At 37.2% G+C, this 16161-nt stretch overlaps 4 protein-coding genes across 6 annotated transcripts in view; 1 reads left to right on the top strand and 3 right to left on the bottom strand.

Moving 5' to 3' along the window:
• The window catches only part of LOC145442513 (GATOR2 complex protein WDR59-like), a 458341-nt gene that overhangs the window by 256540 nt on the left and 185640 nt on the right, over positions 1-16161 (top strand). The gene's annotated exons all lie outside the window — the stretch shown is intronic.
• Positions 5-7979, bottom strand: LOC145442547 (protein unc-93 homolog A-like). 3 transcript variants are annotated; one of them, XM_080320489.1, is made up of 8 exons: positions 7736-7979; positions 6351-6500; positions 6108-6289; positions 5332-5724; positions 2389-2562; positions 1525-1759; positions 1295-1462; positions 5-365 (listed from the first exon to the last, which is right to left on the bottom strand). In XM_080320489.1, exons 1-8 carry the CDS (start codon positions 7962-7964, stop codon positions 313-315), a joined length of 1584 nt encoding a protein of 527 aa, XP_080176615.1. In that variant the 5' UTR covers positions 7965-7979; the 3' UTR covers positions 5-312. The 3 variants fall into 3 exon arrangements, with proteins under 3 accessions (XP_080176615.1, XP_080176616.1, XP_080176617.1); XM_080320490.1 differs by lacking the exon at positions 6351-6500; XM_080320491.1 differs by lacking the exon at positions 5-365 and having other exon boundaries at positions 1445-1462; positions 1532-1759.
• Positions 9361-11827, bottom strand: LOC145442543 (kelch-like protein 6). Its single transcript, XM_080320484.1, has one exon. The coding sequence runs from the start codon at positions 11231-11233 to the stop codon at positions 9602-9604; it is 1632 nt and encodes a 543-aa protein (XP_080176610.1). The 5' UTR covers positions 11234-11827; the 3' UTR covers positions 9361-9601.
• Positions 11975-15187, bottom strand: LOC145442546 (kelch-like protein 6). The gene has a single exon (XM_080320488.1). It carries the CDS (start codon positions 15179-15181, stop codon positions 13580-13582), a length of 1602 nt encoding a protein of 533 aa, XP_080176614.1. The 5' UTR covers positions 15182-15187; the 3' UTR covers positions 11975-13579.

The raw sequence follows: 16161 nt of genomic DNA, 5'->3' as shown, positions 1-16161 counted from the left end.
ATAATCTAAATCAATTGCAATTATAAATTAGTGGCGAGATAAAACTTTCAAAATCACAAGTAGAGATTTGAATTTGTTGCATATGGGTAGTGATACGAATGATATAACCAAACAACGCAGCTATCAGCAGATAGATTTCACTTCAACGATACCGCCAATAAGAAACATTTCTGACTCCTTTGAATATGTACATCAGGCAACTTGGTAACAATGGAGTGTTTGAAAAGAGGAGGCATTAGTGTCGATGTCGGTCCATCATGCTAACTAGAAAATAGACTAATATTGTTTCAGGGTTCATATGAGACATTTAAATTAATCGTCAGCTCCTTCACTCTTTCGCTTGCGATGACGAACATCTGCAATCACTGAAATATATAAGGAACATATATTCAACTCGGCAATTATTATGTGCAATCGGCATAAATTGAAGAGATCTTGAGATGGACATCGTAATCATGCAACCATTTTGACAACTGTGGTATATATAACGCGATGAAATTGCGGGGATCATATTGTCTTTCTGTTGGCTGGTTTATATGGTAATTTTTTACAACAACTTCAATAGCGTTTACGTTTTAAACTTGAAGAACTTTATGGGTGTTTCTTGACCGATTTGACTTCGCACTCTAGTGTAAAACCCAGTCGAAAGGCGCTGTGTGCTCATAACTATAATGACGAGATTTCCCATGTCATTCTAAGGGCAAATCAATTTCCATTTGAAGACTTCAGAATCAATGCTTATTCAATCGGATAATCCTGATCTTTGTATCACTAATATATCTGTCATTATTTTGAACTTTAGCTTGTCATAGTTTGAACGTGTCACTCCTGTATGCATGAAGGGTTAAACAACCTTGTGGTATTGCTGCCATGGCTACTTTTCAGAATCTCTCGACTTCGTCTTCTTCGGTCTTGCTCGACAACATTGGTTTTTGTTTCAAAATGACATCTTTTTTGCTACATTCTAATCGTTAATTCTTGAAAGAGGTAATAATATTTATTCAAGTTTCATATAATGGCAATGAAAGTTGTTGTGAAAGCTATATTTAGGATCTGTACCACAAATCAGAGCTCAAATATTTCATTTTTATCAACCAGTCAATTCAATTTACAAGATGGCTGGTATGTTGATTAACCTCTAGTGGCCGGTACCCTTGCCACAACCCTCAGCCATAATCGTTGCTTTGCGAAATCTCGAGTTGGCAAAATCAAATATAAAAGTCAAAACAGTGTTAAACCATCCATTTTAAACGAGATATACTACACGGTAGCAGAAAAAGTGCAGATAACATACCCAAAAAGCCTGTTCCTGTGATGATGATGCCAAGATTGAGAAAAATTCTTTGCCAAACACACATCATGCGACTTAGCATCATTCCAGTAGAGAAACCAAGATTGACAATCATGTTCCACACTACACTGACAATTTCTTTATTCTCCGGAAATAGGTCGATGTGTGTCACTAAAAAGAAATACAATATACACGAACACAAAAAGCATAAGCAACAATAACAGGTTGCAAACCGTTAACAATGGTCTGTAAAATTCCGTCAGTGACTCCAAACAAGCAGAAAATGCTGATGATCGAAAAAAGAATGCTTGAAGAAGGAAACCATAACAGGCAGAATATGTAATTTCCGCATTCCAGGCACAGTGTCATCATAAAGAGCCCGATGCGACCGATCTTTCTACCGAGCTTTCCGACAAACCAAGAAAATAACGAGTCGAACGCTCCAAAAAATGCCATACACACACCAACCTGTAGGAGTGATTAAAGAGTATTAGATACAGGTATGGTCTGCGCGACTTGTGACTACATGGTGTTGAGGTAATAACTCACACACGAGAAGAGGTTGGTTTTGAAACTACACATGAGGAAATAAAATGTGAAAATATAATATTAGCAGTTACCGAAACTTGTTTAATATAATCCAAGTTTACTATCTTCATAGATAACTTATGCTTACAGGATGGTAGAACGCCTACACTACATCTTATACACTAGTCCTGATGCTCAGCACTTATGAGGCCATACAGCCTACATATATGTAATATTAATTATATTTAATTGATTTGTTGACCAGTCGATTAGGCAATATTTCTGTTAGTGGAGACTAGTTTGACTCTGACCTCAACGCATGATTTAGTAAGTTTCACCGCACTTGTACAAGGCAACCAGTTACAAGGACTTCTATATTTCTGGAATATGTAAGCTAAGTGGATTGCCTACATTTTATATCTACATTCAAAGTTTGGCACTGCCCCAAAATCGAACTCGAATGATGTAATACAGATTTACCTATACATCGACCCGAGCTGAATCGATGACTACTTTGACCAACTATGCTTAGACACCATAAACAATCCAGTTTTATTCCATCCACTCACCCATTGTACACCGACAACACATGACACGTAAGACCTGGTGATTTCGGCGAATACAAAACTCATTGCTATTCCATTATAAAAGGTTACTGGTACAAGTAACAGCAACTGTAACTGCATAATATGATGATAGGCTCCTTTTGCCGTAAACAGAACCAGTGACCGTATCGTAGGATTCTAAAAATGGGTATATCATATATATATAATTATATATGCATAATTTACTGTATATATATTGCACAGATGCTGCGAACAGATATCGGTTGAGGAAACATGGAACAATCTCAAAGCTTTACCATGAAAGGTCATAAACGGCCATACCACATTATGTGAAGCATAAACATGGCCAGGATATGGTAGAAAAAAAATGGCAATCTTATACAAAAGTTTGATTTTCCCAAAATGATAAAAATGGACATAAGCTATTCTGATTCCACTGCGGAGATAAACGCTATGCAGTATTAATGTTGAGCATTTGTATAGATGACGTGATACCACATGAATTCTCATGAATAATGACATTTGCTTTCATAGCGACTTATATTTTTATCAAAATAACTTTTGTCATTAACATAATATTCATTCTCTTTTGAAACAAATACATCTTTATAATTAATTACCACTTTACACACACACACACACACACACACACACACACACACACACAGGCAGAGGAAGTAAAGAAGCCAGGCTCAATCAACAATGTTATATTCCATTAAATGCTTCAAATTCAAAATGGAGCATGAATAGAGCGGAAATCTGGACCGATGTTTTCAGCTATTATCATACCTGATATCGAGCAAAGTAAAACCCCATCCTCATAAAATGATAACTAGCGCATGTAGTTCTACAAAAAAAAGCGTAAATGTACAAAGATACAAGGAGACCTATGCAGAATTACATACATGAACTAAGAAAAATAATCCAAATCATGTCTAACATTGATACTGCGCAGGGTCCAAAATACATTTTACTAAAATTTGGCCAGCTTCAGAAAGCTCACAACTATTCCAAGGAAGCATTTGATTGAACATCAGATTGATGCAGATCCGCAACACAGTTCCGCAACACAGCAATATCACTTCAAATATTTTGATCAATTGCAGTGACGCATAATGTTCGTAGACTGCTTTACAGCAGGCTATTCATACTTGAGTGCTTTCAATGCCATTTCAGTTCTGTTATTTGTTCTACAAACTGATTCGTTACCATGGTCAACGTCCTTTCCCTTTAATATATTTCCCAGGAAAACAGATTTTACCTACAACTGTTGTAGAAAAAGCAACAGTAGTATAAAACAATTCACTAGACCAGTGGTTCTCAACCGGGGGTCCACGGACCCCTGGGGGTCCGTGAAGCATTTTCAGGGGGTCCGCGAAGCCTCTAAATTTAAAAAATAGTTGATAACCTCATTTTTATTTTTTTAAATTAGGAAAATCACGAAGCAGTTTAGCTTCATTACTAGTAGAACTCACATAAACATAATCACCGTCTGAGATGAAATATCCTACTATGCAGACTCATTTTAGTTGCTAAATTGCCAATGACCTACTGAGACAAATATTTTGCTGTATAGAAATGACCAGGCTTGACGTTATATGTTCAATAAAAAAACTAATTTGTCAATTTTGGTACCATATTTGTTGCGATCATACCCCAATGTGTCGTCGGAAGCGATACGCGCCATTAATACATTCGCCACCACCTCTGTTAGTGGAAACGGGTTTTCAACACTAGTTTATTTCAAATCGAAGGCGCAGATTTTCAAGACACGGCACGTATTACAAAACATTTAGCTTTAGAATTCGCCTTGTATTAATAAAAGTATTCTCAATTTCTACATAATTAAAAGGCTATGATGTTATTTTCCAGAATGGTCAATGGTCACTTTCGTTGCTGTTTATTACAATCCTATAGTTGGTGTTTGCACTCGACGGAAATAGTTGTACGATAAATGAGCTAAATTTAAAGTGAACCTTCGGGGCAGTTGCAGAATTCGCTTTGAAATAATAAAAGTCAGCCTAATTTCTACATAAATAGTATGATGTTATTTTCAAGAAAAGTCATTTTGTGACTGTTTATCACTAGCCTACAGTTATTATTTGCACAAGACAGATAACGATTGCACAATAATTGAGCTAATTTTGAACTAAAACTTCGGGGGGTCCGCGGGGGTCCGTGACGGTCCAAAAGGGGTCCGCGAAGACAAAAAGGTTGAGAACCACTGCACTAGACACTACTGCGGCGGTGTCATTTAATTCGGAAGAAGTGAAGTTTTTCAGGAGTACTGTTGATGCAGTAAGAATAATCAAGTATCGCATGACCTCTTCTTACAGTAATTGTTGATTAGGAGTTGTCTTCTTAGTTTGGTCGGTTTGCTGTTAGTTACGTTGTGCTATGTGTGGTCATTAGTTTTTCACTTGTGTTTTTTCACCCTAACCACAGGCAACCTCTATTTTATAACCTACTCTGAATGTAATATGCTTTATATTTCTGTGTTTTGAACATACCTTTATTTGAATATAATAACAACCTTCTGCAACAGAGCTTCATTTTGCAAGATAAGTTGTGGAATTTGAGTTCAATTTGAAAAGTCGACTTTATATTTCTCCTTGAGTTGGAGCAGTTATAGATGACATGCACTGAATTGAATCAGGCCCTATTCCGAAAGGTATCTGCTGATAGCCGGCATCAAGCACACTCGCAAATGTTCATCAGTCCTGATGGAAATGTACATCAATGAAAGCCATTGACTTTTTAGAATCACATGAACTACCACTAGACATATTGAGCATCAGTGATGCGGACAATGCCCTTGGATTCTGAGAAAAAGAATGGGCAATTTAACACTCCCTTGGTCACATATTTGAGTACGGTAAATATCTATTACCGTAGTACAAGTTTCACTATTACCCGCCAAAATACTTGTCGGCCAGTTAAGCTCACCGTCCTCCCATCAGAGTCGTCTGATTGCAAAACCTTGGATTGATCGGCATTTAATGGCATCATCTCCTGCTGATAATACTTTGTTTTCCTCTTGAAAGTTTCATCGTTCGGTACAACGATAGCATGAATGATAACTCCCATAATCTCCAAAAGCAGAACGGATCCAAGGAGAACATAGAGCGGTATTTGACTGGCAGGTTTATATTGCTGGATGGTATTTTCTATAACGTTCTCATTTTGACAATCGTTAATCCCACAATGTTGATATCTGTCTTCATTTGACACACAGCTCGAATTTCCGGATATCGTGCAGTTTAGCAAACTTTGATTCGATTCTAAAGCACTCTGGTCAAATCCGTAAAGAACAGAATATGAAAGCATGTTTCCAAACACCTGCAGGACAAAATACTGTATTTGAACCGAAGCTATCTGTATCATCCATTTTATTCATGGAATTTTTGGAATAGTAAATAGTCAGCACAGCAACGATGGATGCCAACAACCATGAAGAATAGTATATGGCAGGAATAAGCACGGCTGTAGATTTAGTTTTGAAAACGAAAGATTTGAAGATGGATTTGCATCCCTTTTCAATTTCCCTGCATCCTTTGAATAAATCAGCGATTGGACTCAGATTTGAATCATTTTATACAAGCAAACTCAAGAGACTGCATTTGATTCGATTTCTTATTAACAATATCAACTTGACAAGCTTCGAATCAAGTCACAAGCATGACTCTGAGCACCTATCGAAATAATTGAAACAACCACCTGACCTGACAGCATTGAAATCCAGTGAAAAAATATCCCGAAAAGCGAATCGTCCAATAATCTTTTGACTTGTCGCTGAGAGTAGAATATAGGTTTGCATATAGCACATTCAGCACCGACATGGCAGGAAATCCAGTGCATTGCAACAGCAACATTAAAATACATGCAGGCAATAAAGTATAGTATCCTGAATATAGAAATACATTAGCAGGCGACATGTGTAAGTAACAAGGTGATATTATACTTACTTGGATAAAGATTTGCAAGGATGAATAAAAACATGGAGCAATCTGACGAAATCAAACATGCCTTTGCTCCAATTTTTTTCAGTAATACAGGCGACATGAACAAGCTGGCAATTGTCGAGACCAGATAACCAATCGCGAGAGTGTTTGTACCTGTAAATGTTATCAGCATAGCTAAGTCCGCATTATTTATTAAATTGAATAGGACTATCATCAATATGTGTCGACAACAAGACACTAGATAAGAGGTTCTCAACCAGTGGTCCGCGTAGCATTCTGTTTGTAGACGTTTTTTCGGGTCCGTGGAAAAAATAAAATGTTGGAATAGTAAGGTAAAACAGGTTTAATCCGAAAAGTTGTCGGTCTCCACAAATTAATGATCAGTCGTTTCAAATTTTGTTTTTCTGTTTCAATATAAAGAGATTGAAACCTCGCCACGGAATCCATTTTCTCCCGTGATATAGCCTACCTACATATAGCCACTATTCCAGAATAACTTTATTATGAGCTGCTGGATGGAAATGACTAGGTTAAGGAAACTGTATTGTATTGAGTATATCGAAGGTAAAACTTACACAAAAAGCATAAGTACCTCTCGAGTTAAGTGTTACATGTTTTGGAACAAACACGGTTATAATGTCATGTGTGTCAAATCATATGGCGTGCCCTGAAAAATTATCTGTCCATACTCGGTAATAGCATTCTCGGTGATAGTATGTAACCGAATTTGTGGTGACTACTGGTTAGGAGGCAAGTCCCTTCGAACCTAATTTAATGCATGAAGATTGTGAGATTCAATATCCATTATTATCATGCTTATTGCTAACTCACAAATAGGATTACTAAAGCTAAAAAATGATATCAGACCTTCTCTGCATTAGAGGTGTCACAGGACCCATTGCTGTGTTGAAGGTTATAGCAAATACACCAATTTACAAGAGGAGGAAAATTACTTAGGCATTCCTGCTCCCTATTTTCTATGGCAATTTTCCGCACATTAGCTCCTTATAAAACGACCAAATTAGATGAAAATCATCTACTTACTCAACCGACTGTGCCGTGTGCACATTTTTGGTAAATACCTATCAATCCATCTCAATTCTATTGTAGTGGGATCTTACATATAATTTTTCGCACATGTTGGTCAAGATAAACAGCCAGAAGTTAATAAAACTTGCTGTCAAGGTGGTGAGTTAGTTGTTAGCACTTGATACTGTTGTTTCCACATCACAATGATTAAAATGTCAGACAAAATTTGGATGCCATTTGACTAGTTTTCATCAATTATTTTATTGTGACACAATATACCTAGACTATTCTTTCGACAGACCAGTAGGTCACAATGATATATTGAGCACCTGAGATTGATATTTCTACGCCGCACTTACCAAGTCCATCTTCCACATTCAGACTTGATTGGAGATTGAATATAGAGGCATACGCAGACCAACAGCAAAATGTTGCAAACACATTCCAACCAAACGATCGAGCAATTTTTCTTCTTTCCTGTGCTTTGTCAAAATCACGGCTTAGCACAGATTCTGCCATGCAGACAGTAAATCTATGAGGTTGATGATATTCAAACTGAATGTACAAATGTCTTTCGTCAATGTGCATTTCACTGTATCTAAAGCAGGGGTCGCCAACTCAAAACGGGTCGCGGGTCACTTTTCAAAATTCGACGAGGCCACGGGCCGCATGACTTCAATATCGAGATAAAAATAGGCAAACGCTGTTTAACAGTCACGTTTTGATAACTCTACGACAGTACAACGCTAACATGGGCGAGGGGCAAATCGCGAGTAGTCATATTGCGAATAAGCACAAGGATTCGTATTGTAGTCGCGCGAAGCGCGAAAATATTTTAATATTCTTGAGTTAATTTCCTCATTAATATTCGTATAGTTTCACATATTACTATCAAATATTTATCCTTTTTCAGCACATGTGATCAAATTTATCGATAGAATTGATGCAGGGGGTGTCTTCGAAAATTTAGCGCAGTTAATAATGCTGTGCTGCATTTCTGGGAGGGCCAATTGTTATTAGTCCCCTTTGTTGCATACTGTTATTTCTCGACATCTCATCAGGATTGTCGGTATAGTGGGAAGATATTGGATTCGCCCAAATGTAGGCCTACCAGAAACAAATTTCCTTTGTGGTGAGGAGAACACGATTACAAATTGATATTTATTTATGGGCGCATCTTTCCTTTGCAGTTTGCATCCGTGCTGTGGGGCTCAGATTACAAAGGACACTATTATATTAAAATCGAAAATCAACTCGCATTGAATCGCGCATTGCGCGAAGAAAATTTCAAGTATAATTCAAACCTCTCATTAATTGGGGAGTCAATTCGTAAATTCAATTGACATATTGACGGCCGCCAACACATCCTATTCAAATCAAGTGTCGACGGCCGCATAATTTTCCTTCTACTGCCGCAGATTCGCCACCGCTGGACTAAAGAATCGATATTGTGGTTAGCTAGACACGGTAGGCCTACTTGCTGGAAAACTATCTCCTCGTAAAGCTTGGGTCTTTTTGGGAGCCCAAAGTCGTTTTCTAAGCGTCTTGGTCTGGGCAGTGGTGGGCCATTGCACGTCAAGGCAATATGCAAATTCATATCAGCAAATTCTTTCTCCATGGACTGATATTACCATCGCCGAAGCCGTATCAGCTAGTGAGGAATAGCGGCATTGTGCGCAAGACTTTGACTAACAACAAAAATATGTTCAAACTGAAATCAATTTCAGCATTTCAAAATGCTTTACTAAGCGTTCTTCCGAAATTTCAAATCAGGTCGTGGGCCGCAAAATATGACCTCGCGGGCCGCATGCGGCCCACGTGTTGGTGACCCCTGATCTAAAGGAACACTAATGTAGGATCGCACAAACTCACTTTGTCAAATCAGAATAAAAGAGATGTAGCCCATCATTACCACGAGATAACATTCGGCCATTGTAAATAAGGTAATAGTATCGAACAATAATTTTATGAACATATTTCACAAATTTTTATATGTAAGGATTGAATCATCTCCAAAATCAACCTGAGTTGGCTCATGTGACCAAATCTCTTTTTAACTTATGATTTGCTCTTAAAAAGCGACAAATGAGTCGGTGTTGACATGAGATGAAGACATGAAACATAACCCGGTAGCAGATATTGAATGAAGTCATAAAATGTATCATCAGCAATAATTACATCGAATGTCACTCTTTAGAGTCGCATGCCATATTTAACATTTCAGGCTACGAAAAAGCTGTTGACGTTCCAGATTCCCAAATTTCGCCTGCAAGGATTGCTTTTTTCTCATTCCATGCTTTATTTGCAGTGTCAAATACCGTGATATAACACTCTCTGTCTTCCATATGGACACCACAGATGTCATAGTCAACCTTCAAAAGGTTAAGAAATACGGGAGGGATCTTGCATGTGATGATGGTCCATATATTGGTCTTGATATCATACATCTCCAAATTATGCTGTTGGGGGCCTCCACCCACGTACAGAGTGGAATGGAGAACAACCGCAGATGCATAGGTCATTTCAAAATTCATAGGACAAACTGTCATCCATTTAATAGAAGGTGACCTTTTCATCACATTGTTCACAGCCTTTCCACCATTGTCTCTACCTCCAATGACAAAAAGAAAGTCTTCATATTGTATTAGTTTCGACTGGTCACAGATATTTCCTTCTAAATTTACGTCTACCCAATCTCCATTTTTTGTTAAATCCCACTTTTCCAAGGAATTATTCCCTCCCACATAGATATCATTATTATAAATTGTGCAGTCCAGAAATTTTCCATGTGATCTCTGATAGCTAGGAAGAGATGTCCAAGAAATATTTTCGTCCTTCAAGTTGAGAGAAAATACTTGATGATTGCAGAAAAAAATATATAGAACACTGTTGAGTGAACAACTGGTGAACTCCACTGACTTCATTGAGTCAGAATATTTGACAACCGATTTCAATTTCCCGTCTGATGGAGAATATGACATTACTTCTTTTAGAGTTTCATTGAAAATAATTATTGAGTTGTGAGACAGAATTTTTGCTTCACTTAGAATATCCCATGGATCAATGTTTTTGATTTTTTCATCCCCGAAGACAGCTGAGAAGAGATGTCTGACAAGTATGACAGAGGTGTGGCATATTGGTTCATGCTCCACTAAATATTTGCAATAGCCCGGGTTAAGTTTAGGCGCCCTAACATGTTGAAGCAAGCCCATCAAGTTTGCTTCACGGTTGGAGCGATCAGCATTCACCCATTGGAGCACACATGCTAATTTTACATCCTCAGATAGAGACAGGTTATTCGATGATATCAGTGTGGATATGAAACTCAGTTCTGCTGTATTGAAATACTCACGTTTCGACATAGAGACGATATTGACAGCAGCAAATGAATCACAAGAGTTGAGCAAGTTTTTCATGGAGAATTTTAGAGCAATATCTCTCACAAGAAAGAAGTTTTCAAGGTTCAGGAATTCTAGGAGAAAATATTCAATTTTTTCGAACGCTTGAATCAATTGCATTGCAGTGACACAAGTTAAAATGTCATCACACTGCAGAATTGATGCCGATAGTTTTCCACTATAAATGAAGTCAATGCATTTTTTAACAGCTTCATATTTGACATCTTTCATTGTAACTATGCCTTGTTGTTTCTCCAATGTATCATGAGAAAACATGGCATTGAAATAATCAGATGCTGCACAAATGACATCCTTGTGTGCATGGATATTTTTACTTTCAACAGTTATGGTGACATCACAATATTTTCCTTCTTCTCTCATCAGATCAAGCCTTGTCATTACAGCTTTAAAATGGCCGGCTTCGTCCATGTTTAATGTGTATTCTTCATGTTCAGACATGTTGATAGAGTTTTTAGGAACAAAAGAAGTTTATGATCTGAGAATGTACAAATCATTACATCATTACGTTACATACTATTCGGGAACATTACCTAAACAGTATAAACATCAAGAATAACAAGGAAATATGTGTCATGAAATTATACTAGTCTAATGGTTCCCGACCAGTGGGTTTCTGGCGGGGAGCAAACACACTTACAAAATAAATACATACAGTATAGACCTGTCTACGGGGTCATAACACCACAATTATGGTTACCAGTTCAATGCTCTCGTCTGTACATGTCGTTAAATCTATGGCATGTTGTTCCTAAAAAACATTTTGTATTGTGGATACTTAATCTTGGGGTCGCTAACACGTTTTGCATGAGCACCATAGCGTGTAATGAAGCGTTCATGGAATTTTAAGGATTACTGGCACACAAGAAGTTTTATGTTGCAGTAACAGGCGATTGGTTATGTCTACTGCCGAACGTCACAGTGATATTGGGTGCACTAAAATTAGCAAATAGCTTGTCCGTCACATCACTTTAGTGAACTCAAAGTTTGACAAAATCGATTCACGTTTGTTCAGAAAAATTATTTGTGCAACTGTCACAACAATGCTTTTGATACGGGTCGTCACTATCAATCTTGGAGCGTCTGAATTTGAACAAATAAAAAGTCCCTACTAAATTAAGTCTTACCGGACAGGTTCCGCCATATGCAGACAGTAGCTTTATGAGGATTAGGATATTCAAACTGGAATACACAAGTTTTTGGTCAATATGCATTTCACCGTATTCAAAGCAACACCAATGTGGGATTGCGTTAACTTATTCTGTGAAATCAGAATAAAACAAATGTAACCAATCATTACCACAAGATAACATTCAGTCATTGCGAATAAGGCAATAGTATCAAACAATAAATTATTGAACATATTTGACAAATATTTATATGTAACGATTGAATCATAGACAAAATCAGCCGAGTTGGCTAATGTGACCAAATATTTTTCAGCTTATGGTTTGCTCTCAACTAGCGTTTAATTAGTCGGATTGACAAGGACTGAAGACATCAAACATAAGCAGTGCCAGATATTAGATGTAGTCATAAAATATATCATCAATTACACTGGTAAACACAATTTATGTTGACTTTGATCAGACAATTGATTTCGACTACATTTTGGGCGCTGAATTAGAAAATGACTTCCGTTTTTCTCTATCACGTCAGGTTTTTGGGGTAGGCACCCACCCCATTGTCTCATAACCCACATAAAAGTACTGCTTATAATATTTTGTGTTTATTGTATAAAACGTTACAAAAACCACAAGCAGTCGAAAGTAAATCAATAGACTCCAAATAAACATTTGCACTGCTTTAATTTGGGTGATTTAAACTGATATTGCTTCTGCAATACAAATAAAGTGAGAGTTTCAGGGTCCAAATTTGCGCTAATAACTCATAATTCTGTGGGTTGTTTCGTTTGATACTTGAGCAATAGTTGGCTAACATATGTAAGCTCCAATCTGCTCTGGTATCTTACCCCCTTCATCTTCAGATATTGGGGGATGCTTTCTCCTTGCCCATCACTGACTATGTCAAGGTTTTCTGGGAAATTATGGAGATATTTTAGCTTTTTTCAATGTATGCTGTCCGACATAAACATACGGGAGTGGCACATGTGTATTATGGTTACATGTGCATTAGGCCTGTTCAAAAATAACTTTTTCCCTCGGATTCCAGTCATTCACTGATTAAATTGTCAGGTTACCTTAAAAAAAACGCTGCTCACCAAAGTTGATTCAATTCCAACAAGTATACGAATCGGTAGATCTAATTAAAATTTTTAATTTATTAGGAATTTTTTTTTTTTTAATTTTCAAATTTTTCTGTTGATCCCACAAAATTGTTGAGCTGTCTTCAAAGACGATGAAAAACAAATATGAGTCAATTCCAAGTAGTAGAAGCGGAGTTATTTGAGTTTTTCGTTGATAATCCAACGATCAAGGATAATCCGAGAATTATCAATGAAAAACTCGAATAACTCAGCATCTACTAGTTGGAATTGACTTTGCCATATAACTTATTATATGATAAAAGTGTGGATTTCTATATGTGGAAAAGTAATATGGCTTGATTCGTGACAATTTGCATATTTCGGGCATATGTAGTAGAGCAAAAACTTGACGAGATAGAATAAAATCATTGGCATGTTTTGAACCAGCATAGCAAAATTAGCCTAAACCAAGAGCAAAATCAAAGTCAACAAATTCTTTGTTCAAAATTCTTGCCCAATGTTATAGTTACATCGATTGCCACTATTTAAAGTCACAGTCCATATTTAACATTTCAGACAAGCTAATAAAAAGCTGTTGCTGTTCCAGGCTCCCAAATGCCGCCTGTGAGGATACGCTTTTTCACTTTCCACGCTTTATTCTCTGCATCAAATTCCATAATATAACACCCATCGTCTTCCTTAAAAACACCGAATATTTCATAGTCAATATTAAAAAGCTTATAACGAGAGGGAGAGATCTTGCATGCGATGATGGTCCATATATTGGTCCCAGCATCATACATTTCCAAACCATAATTGCTTGGGCCTCCACCTACATACAGGGTGGAATGGAGAACAGCTGCAGATGGATCGGCCATTTCAAAATTCATAGGACTAACTGTAATCCATTTGATACCAGGTGAACTTTTCATCACATTGTTCACAGCCTTTCCATCATTGTCTCTACCCCCAATGACAAAAAGAAAATCTTCATATTGTATTAGTTTCAACTCTTCACAGATATTTTCTTCTAAATCCACGTCTTCCCAATTTTCATTTCTTGTTAAATCCCACTTTTCCAAGGAATCATTTCCTCCAACATAGATATTGTTACGATAAATTGTGCATCGCAAATATTTTCCATGTGATTTCTTACAGTTTGTAAGAGATGTCCAAGAAAGATTTTTATCCTTCAAGTTGAAGGAAAATACTTGGTGATTGCAGAAAATAATATATAAAACACTGTTAAGTGAGCAACTGGCAAGTTCCTCCGGCTTCATTGGGTCACAATATTTGATAACCGGATTCAATTTTCCATCTGATGGGAAATACGACACTACTTCTTCTATAGTTTCATTGAAGATAATTATTGAGTTGTGTGATGAAATTTTTGCTTCACTTAGAATATCACGCGGATTGAAGTTAGCAATTTTACCATCTCCGACGACAGCCGCGAAGAGATGTCTGATAAGTTCAACAGAGGTGTGGCATAATGATTCTTGCTCCATTAAATACTTGCAATATCCAGGGCTAAGTTTAGGGGCCCTAACATGTTGAAGCAAGCCCATCAGGTTTGTTTCACGGTTGCAGCGATCAGCATTCAACCATTGGAGCACACATGCTAATTTATCATCCTCAATGATAGACATGGCTTCCGATGATATCAGTGATGATATGAAACTCAATTCTTCCGTATTGAAATCCTCCACTTTCGACAAGGAGACAATATTGTCGACAGCAAACGAATCACATGAGTGAAGCAAGTTTTTCAAGGAAAATTTCAGAGCAATATCTCTCACAAGAAAGAAGCTTTCAACGTTCAAAATTCCTTGCAGAAAATATTCAATTTTTTGGCATGCCTGAATCAACTGCATTGTAGTGACACAGGTTAAAATATCCTCACACTGCAGGATCGATACCGATAGTTTTCCGCTATAAATGAAGTCAATGCATTTTTTGACAGCGTCATATTTGACATCTTTCATTGCAACTAGGCCTTGCTGTTTCTCCAATGTATCGTGAGAAAACATGGCATTGAAATAATCAGATGCTGCACAAATGATATCCTTGTGTGCATGGATATGTTTGCTTTCAACAGTTATGGTGACATCACAATATTTTCTTTCTTCTCTCATCAAATCAAGTCTTGCCATCAGGGCTTTAAAATGGCCGGCTTCATCCATGTTCTATGTGTATTCTTCATGTCGAGACATGGTTAAACAGTTAGGGTTTAGGAACAATAAGATGTTTGTATTCTGATAATGGAAAAACGATTACATACTAGTATACTATTCGGGAACACGGTGCGGGTACCAAAATAGTATAAACAACAAGAATAACAAACAAATATATGTCATGAAATTATACTTGTCTGGTTCGCAATACTTCGAAACAGGCATGCTGCAAAATGTCTGTTGTTGATGTTGATGACCATGGTGATCAATAAAGTCTTAATGTCTAAAATTTTTATTATCACAGGATTTCTTTACAGACAAAACACTCCAATGTTTTCAACGCCAGCACCGAAAATATCACGTCTACTTTAAGCTGTTTAAAGTATAGGTTACACTTGGGGAGATTTTGTATGTAATGATTGTGCAAAGATTACCGCTGTCATCATAAGTTTCGAAATCATCAGCAAGAAAACTTTCAAGTCCTGACAAATGGAAAATTGAATTGAGGACAGATAGATAAGTCCTTGCAAAATTCATAGGACTAACAGCAATCAAGCTAGTACCAAATGTATGTCCAATATTATCTAACCCTCCTATGATAATGAGATATCATTGATACACAATGAGTTTTGATTTGATGGAAACATTTGAGAAATCTTTCGAGGAATTATTTAGTAGTGGTCAAACAAGGTGCAAACATACCCCATACATGATGTCCAAGTTGAAGTGCCAAGATTGCCCAAACATAACCGGACATGATGTTTGTAGTCATACAGTCAAATTATACCCCAGATAGAATGTCCAAGTGGCGGATCACAGCTCGAATCTACACCAGATATGGTGTTCGAGTGGCGGAAGACAGTGTGAAGACATCCCAGAAATGATATCTGAGTTGCACCAAAGTCCTAACATGTCCCAGTCCCTGTGGTGGCACACAGTCTGAATCTACCCGGATACACTGTACAAGTGGAGGCGTATTCCGAACACAC

Source organism: Botryllus schlosseri, chromosome 7 (assembly GCF_051294905.1).
Source record: "Botryllus schlosseri isolate E-star chromosome 7, Bs_hap1, whole genome shotgun sequence".
NCBI lineage: Eukaryota > Metazoa > Chordata > Ascidiacea > Stolidobranchia > Styelidae > Botryllus > Botryllus schlosseri.
This window is presented reverse-complemented; position numbering and strand designations above follow the sequence as displayed.